We start from the raw sequence: 7,755 nt of genomic DNA on the forward strand, positions 1-7,755 counted from the left end.
AGCTTTGTGAACAAACCAGTTGAACAGAGGGAGTGGGTAGCTCCCTCCCAGCCACAAAAATGTGCTTCTCTCCCAGTACTGGAGGCATCTACTGGCGTGGGAGGTTGGAACCACGGCGTTGTTGCTCTACGTTGTTTCACGCTGCATGTTCACGCCTCAGTCTAGGCCTCGTTGCACTTTCTATTAACATTGGTCCGTGTATTTTTCAGGCATTTGAATTTTAAATTTACATTTGAGAAATGAAAATCGGAAAACATTCCGTTTTCTAAATACTGTTGGGAAATTGTTAAATAAAACGTAGAAATAGGTATGATGAATCTAAAATACGACCGATTCCAGATTTTCCTTGATGTGGTTCTAAACAGAACGAGGAATATAAAACAGCAGTGTGCAAGGCGTACTTAATTTTTCAGGCTCTTTGCTAGGGGCAGGGACCCCACAGGGACCCCCTGGAGAACCAGGGGACAAAGCCGAGTTTTTTCAGACGGTAGAACAGTTTCCCAGAATTCGGTTATTAGGGGTAATCGAACTAGTATCCAGAGAGATGCGACACATGACAGGACCTACGGTGGTGGGTCCTGTCCTTGTTTATCTGCTACTTTAGATTTTTTTTTTTTTTAAATATTAAACTATTTCTGTGTGTGTGTAGGCTATAGTTTCAATATACAGATTTATTTTCTTTCTTTATTTTTTATTTTTTGATAATTAATTGTTCTTGGTTTGGTTTGGTGATTTTAGTTTACAGAGACGCCGTCTCTCTGCATTTGATGAATGTGTTTACCTTGCTTACTGTAAGTCGCTCTGGTTTAGAGCGTCTGCTAAATGCCTAAATTGTAAATCCTGGAAACTTTTCACCCATAATAACATGCCAAAAAAAAAAACAATAGGGGACACCAGGTTGAAAGTGGTTAACTGTGAGGAGCCTGGCCACTGGCAGCCAGCTGAAGATCGGGTCACCGGCAGTATTAGACTTATTGCTCCCCACCGTCTGCCAATAATGTTTATTCTCATCGCTTAAAACGTGCGCTCCCATCACGTCATGCCACTCTACGGCAAGGCAAGCGCACAGATGCAGCCCACTGCTCTCGTTTAGCTGTTCAGCCCTGATTGGTTTAGTTGGGGTTTTTTTTTTCTTCCGGGAACGGAAATTAAATAAGCCCACTCTCTGCAACTCGACCACCCGCCACCCCTTTCCCCCGCCAAATGAATGAGATTATGGTAATGAAGTATTTGGGAAGGGAAAGGGTGGAGTGTGGACGGATCCATGTCCTGGATGCTCCGAGACCCAATAAAGCCAGATGGAGCCTAGGGCCCGTTGGGCTCATGAAACTCACCACCGACCAACCCTGGAAATCACTGCTCCCACTTTACGGGTTCCAATGTTCTGTCAGAAAGTAAAAAACAGGTTTATAAGTGTTGTCTAGTGACCGATGGTAGAGACTACCTGTATATATCCATATTATACTGCTATTGTAATATGAGACTAGATCAGTGGTTCTCAAACTTTTTCATGTCAAGGACCCCCAAATTGATATATATATATATTTGGCTGCGGGCCCCCATCTGAAAATGTTTTGTGCCAGGGACCCCCAGATGAGAAGATATTTAATAAATATACTATATATATATATATATACAGATATATATATATCAAAAATAGCAGATGTACAGGCTCGCAGCGTGGCACAAAGTGACACGCTGTGAGCTTGTATATCTGCTATCTTTGAATAGTATAAAAACGTATAAAATATGGATAAAGGGGTTAAAATGATTGTGATGCTGTACAACTTTTGCTGCGACCCCCGGGACCCCACTTTGAGAACCACAGGACTAGATATCGTCACACATCGATTTTGAATATGGTGATGTGGCTTTGTATATCAAGAAAATGTCTAAAATAACAGATCTACAAGCTAACAATGCATCACGGCTAGTTGTGAGCTATTTTTTCTTTTCTTTTTTAATTAATTTTATTAATTCACAATATCAATATTGAGGTATTTTGTCCTAAAAATATAGATATAATCGCCCAGCACTAATAAAGACCATTATTTAAACAATCCCTTGAAAAAAAGATCAGTTTGGGTTTGGGCTCTTTGCAGCTGGTCTGCAGTCAGGATGGTCACAAGTGCTCTTTGTAGTTCTTCCTTTAAAAGGGAGAATAGTTGGGTATTGTCTAGAAATGAAAGCACTCTTTCACGTGTAAACTCCTCTGGAGACTTTGGTGTCCGCTGGAGTCGCACACCAGTGTGGACAGGAAATGAGAATCAGGATCAGTTTTGGACTGTAAATGACCTATACCAGGGGTCTTCAACGTTTTCAGGCCAAGGACCCCTTAGTTGAGAGAGAGATGAAGCAGGGACCCCCACAACCTCTTCATAGATTCCATATAGTTTAATCGTTTGACAGCACAATCATCATTATTTTTGGATTCATGTCAATTTGTGTTTTCTGATATTTAAGCACTACGTCAATACTTAATAAACTTGACCTTTCACTCTGCACTTTATCTGTTCTTTTTCCCTTCTACACCAAAGCTCTTTGCCAAAAATAGCTGATCTACAAGCTCACAATGCCTCGCGCTGCAAGGCGTTTTGGGCTTGTAGATCAGCTATTTTTGGCTAAAGTTCTCAGAATATGGACACTATAGGGTTCAAGTGGTTAATATATAAAAGTAGAAAAAAGTTTCTATCAAACAAAGATTTGAAGGCCCCCCTGTAGTAACTCAAGGGGTCCTGGACCCCCTTCTGAAGCCCCTTGACCTATACTATACTTGTTCTCACTGCTTATTGCTGAAAAGTTGTAAAAAGTTTCAAAGAGTTGATTTCTCAAAACAATTGCAGCGATGACAGGAGTCGACAAACTTTTTTGTCATATAGTTTTAGTCGACAAAATCAACACTGAATGACTCGAGTTATCCCTGTCGTTAACGTATAATAGGATGCAGTATTTCCCTGTCAACATAATGTGTTGTGGTAAACATTCGTTGTTGTTTCTTTGTTTCTCTGTAATGCCCTGCAGGGTGAGGGTGTTTGACCTACGCACCGGCGCCTCTGTGGTGTCACTCTACGCCCACCACCTGGGCGTGACGTCGGTGCAAGCGGACGACTGGAAGATCGTGAGCGGCGGCGGCGAGGGATTGGTCTGCGTGTGGGAGATGAGGATGGGGGCCAAGCTGTGGGAGATGCACAACAGGTGATGGGAGGGCTTAGAGCCAGGGAGAGCACGTGTTCTGTCATCAATATGTTCTGTGGCCGTCGGGCACAAACCTTGTACTCCCTATATCAGTGGTTCCCAAACATTTTAGCCCGTGAACCCAAAAGAGAAATTAGATGTTTGCCCGGGACCCAAACTAGTGAAAACAGCAGATCTACAAGCTCACAACGTGTAGCTTCGCGCCGCGTTGTGAGCTTGTAGATTCTTAAACATTTGTTTTCTAATTTACTGACATAAAAAAATTGCTAAAATGGGTTCGCTGCCACCATTTTCTTACCTTTTAACGTGAACGCCGTTCACAGCTTTCAAACAAAGAAAATCTGCTTGGAAATCCGTTCAGGCATTCATGAGATAGCAGCCATCATGTTTTCTTCATATGTAAACAAACATGGCCGCCATGTTTGAAAGATGGGGTTGGTCTGGGGGTCAAACATGCATTTCGCGATTGCGATCATGCCTAGTAGCTAGCTTTTTCTTTATGCAAATCGACCCAAACTCAGGAAACTCGGGCCGTGGCAGCCTCTAACAACGCGAATAACTTGGGGAAACTCAGGATAGGGCAGTAAATGAGGTAATTATTTAGAAAACTGTTTTTTTATTATTATTATTCATGAGTATCTTGTTTTGAAATAATAATTTAAAACAAAATGTAGGAAAACAAAAATTAAGGGACCCACAAAGATGTGTCCATGGCCCACAAATGGGTCCCGACGCAGTGCTTGGGAAACAGTGCCCTATATCATCTCTTTGTTTCCCCCCCCATAAATGAATGCCCATTTTATACTTTATCATATGACAGTGTGTCTGACTGTGGGTTTTATAAATGTTTCACGAAAGAAAAGTGCTTGTGATTGAGATTGTATCCATTGAAGCACAGGTTCATTTTGCCATTTCTTGTAAAGTAATGGTTTTGGACATAAAAAGGTTCCAGCCCGACAGCGACAATTTATTTGTCCGTGCCACGTCACCAGAATACAAAGATGGTTACAATCACATCCCCGTGTGTCATTGTGCAAACAAACCGTGCCCATTTTCTCCCTTTGATTGCATCAGATTAAAGCATCCTTTTACCTTGCACGCAGGCATCCTGTCAGACACGTGCGTTTCAACAGCAGCACCCTGATCACAGCCAACATCCCAGATGAGAAGGCACCCCGTGGGGCTTGCATCAGCGACGACGACCTCACGGCTCACCGCAGGTCACTGGTCCTCCACCCTACTACTCTCTCGTTTCTTTTTAGATTGTACTGGAACTCAGGACCAGGGGCGTCACAAGGGGTAGGAAAGTGGGACTGAGTTACTAGGGCCCAAGGTGGTGGAGGGGCCTTAATTATTTTATACTTTAGCTATTGAAAAATAGCAGATATACAAGCTCACAGCGTGGCACCGAGTGCCGCGCTGCGAGCTTGTAGATCTGCTATTTTTGAAAAGTCGTGAAAATGTGTGCAAATCTTTGAATATTTGTATTTTTTAAGCGAACATTTGAAACTCAAATTTTGCTTCTGGGGGGTCCCTGGGAACTCAATATTTTGAGATGGGGTTCCGTGGCCAAATATATACCATTCTGGGGGTCCTTCAAATGAAAAGGTTTGAGCTCCACTGACATAGAAACATAGGTTTTTCAAAAAACCTCAGAAGGATTTGAAATATTCAAAGATTTTCATGATTTTTCAAAAATAGCAGATCTACAAGCTCGCAGCAGGCACTCGGTGCCGCGCTGTGAGCTTGTATATCTGCTATTTTTCAATAGTTAAAGCACAGGGGCCCCGCAGTGAGTCCTTGTACCCAGGGCCCAGAATTTGGTGCGACACCCCTGCTCAGGACCCTGCATTGTGGGTGGGCAAGAGGCATTTGGAGCCGTGCCAGTCAGTAATCACAAAACACGAATGGGTAAATCACCGGTAAAAGTGTAGCTCTGTGATCCGTTGTGGACCAGTCCAACTGGCGTTTGCTGACAGCGACGGTAAACAATGGGGAATAGACCCTTTTGGATTGTGAAGGGCTGAAAGCAATGCATTTGAGTTAAATTGAACACTACTAACCTAAACGATATTTAACAGCTTTATCGTGGTTATGTTATTGTCACAGCCGTGACGGTGCTCAGCTTCATGTCTTGCCTCTGCCGCAGCACAGCTGAGACAATAACTTAATTAAGCTCACTCACCCTCTCCTGTCTTATTGACACCTGTACCAGTATACCCAGCAACTGGTACAGGTGTCCCCAGACACTTCCTTTATTTATTTTTTAAAGAGGTGATGCCATATCTCCGCCACCATTGCCCCGATCCATGCCAAACCCTCATTTCTCACGGGAGCGTTTCGCTGTTACTACGTGTCATCTTTTCGACACCCAAACCTTACCCTAACCTCCGTTGGGTGAGTCGCTAACCCTCCTTACGCTCCTTTGTCGAAATGACGGCCGTTCGAAAGAGCGAGATTTCTCACATGGCTCTCTTCTAGCGCCACCATCTGGCCGATTTTTTAAAAACACATTTTTGGACACTGCTCCTACAGATTTTACCCTAAAATCACGCAAAGCGGTACACAGTATCTCTAAAGTCATGTCATCGACATGGATCTGTCCCATTTCCCATTATCCCTCCTGATTGGCTACCATTGCCTTCTAAAGTTTGTGTATGCGTCCTGGCGGTCGCTTATCTCCCTATTTAGGGAGTCTTAATGTGCAAATTTGCCTTCCCTGTGTATTTTTGGTTTCTTCCTGAAAGCCTCTGAGTCAAAAAGCCTGATCGAAAAACACAGATTTGGCACTGCATCTATACTAACCCCATCTTTAAACAAATAAATATAGATATATAAATGTCACTTTTACTCACTATGAAGTTTTTCTTGGTTGCTATAACAAATCAAATGTATATTACATTGTCTTTATAACTACTGTGTTTTTTACATTTCAGACACAGGGGCGTCATCTGTTACTATGACTTCGCAGAGGAGGCCACGTCACAGGACCACATCCTGCCCATCTGCAGGTCCAACTACGCCGAGTCCCACGGCTACAACTACAACATCGGGCTGGCGGTGCCCTACGACATACTGCCTGGTGCTCAGCCATCCCACTGACACACTGCTTTACACTGGGCTCAAAGTTGGAACATTGGGCATAATGGACAATATACAGTATCCGTTTGAGAACACCGTAGGGCTGTCACAATTATTACATAATCGTCTAATCGTGATTTTTTGACATAATCGTGATTATCTTTCATAATCGTCATAATCGTTTCTATGTTGAAAAATGTTCATATATTTAAATAAAAGGTCAAAAATTGTGGAAATAGCAGATCTACAAGCTCTTGTAGATCGGCTATTTCCACTATCAATGTTCTTTTTTAAGTATAAAGTTGTCAAATATGTCAGTAATTTCTTTGCATATTTAGGCTATGTGTCATATCTACCATGTGCAACTTAAAAGCCTAAAACCCAAACAGAAATGTAATTGTCAATGACAAAAACACAATTAAATCGAAAATCGCAATTATTTGAGTGACAAATAATCGTCATGTAAAATGTCATAATCGTGACAGCCCTAGAACACCGGCCTCCATTGGTTTGACTCTCCAAACGTTTTAGCTCAAGACCCAAAAGAGAAATTAGATGTTTGCCCTGAACCCAAACTAGTGGAGAAAAAAACACTGATCTACAAGCTCACAACTCATCACTTCGTGCCGCGTTGTGAGCTTGTAGATCGGCTATTCTCACTACGTCTTGGAAGTTTACAGAATTTTATTTCATGAAATTACTGAAAAAAAATCACTGATTTTTTTTTATAATAATTCAAACAAAATGTAGGGGGAAAGAAAGTGACTTGTGTACGCGACCCACAAATGGGTCCCGACCCAGTGTTTGGGAACCAGTGCTCAAAACTATCTTTCCTTCACTTTATTTAATCTCCCTAGTTTTAAAGGAGCTATAGTCAACTTTTTCATTGTAGGGCCGACACTTTGTTTACATCCTAGTCTATAGACTAGAATGTAAACAAAGTGTCGGTCTTACAATGGCCAAAATGATTATTTTATCATTATTTTACGCTTTTTGTGGTAATTTTTGAATAGAAACACATATACGAAGCTTATTTTTTTATAAAATATTTCCAAAACATTTTTATTTTAGCATCCGTTTTTCAAGAAAAAGTTGACTATTGCTCCTTTAAGTAAAGCCTTTTCATTATCGTTTTTGTAAATAGTAACATTAGATAAAAGCTAATGGTCCACAGTTTTCACATGTTATTGATCAACATTGTAGGGAAGAAAATGTATTGTTAAAACAGAAGGATCTATGTTAATTTACCTGGATGTTTAATAGAAACTATGAATCTAATAAGATCTGCCTACAGTATTTGTCTTAATGTGGTCCTTTACTGCAGTGTTTCTCAAACTTTCAAATTTCAAGGTCTCCCCTTAACTCTGACAGTGTACAAATGGAACCACATGAACCGTCAGGGTTCATTTGGTTCCATTTGTACACTGTCAGAGTTAGACTTGTATGGGTCAATTTAGACCCCCATAAAGGGACCCACAG

At 41.6% G+C, this 7,755-nt stretch overlaps 1 protein-coding gene across 1 annotated transcript in view; it reads left to right on the plus strand.

The window, feature by feature from the left end:
- fbxw8 (F-box and WD repeat domain containing 8) overlaps positions 1–7,167 on the plus strand; it is a 31,897-nt gene extending 24,730 nt beyond the window's left edge. Inside the window, exons 9-11 of the mRNA XM_080738052.1 lie at positions 3,022–3,195; positions 4,299–4,415; positions 6,132–7,167. Coding sequence (XP_080594178.1) covers positions 3,022–3,195; positions 4,299–4,415; positions 6,132–6,297 — 457 coding nt within the window. The 3' untranslated portion in view covers positions 6,298–7,167. The remainder of the gene's footprint in view (positions 1–3,021; positions 3,196–4,298; positions 4,416–6,131) is intronic.
- The last annotated feature ends 588 nt before the right edge of the window (positions 7,168–7,755 follow it).

This window comes from Nannobrachium achirus, assembly GCF_963921795.1.
Source record: "Nannobrachium achirus genome assembly, chromosome: 12".
Taxonomy (NCBI): Eukaryota; Metazoa; Chordata; class Actinopteri; order Myctophiformes; family Myctophidae; genus Nannobrachium; species Nannobrachium achirus.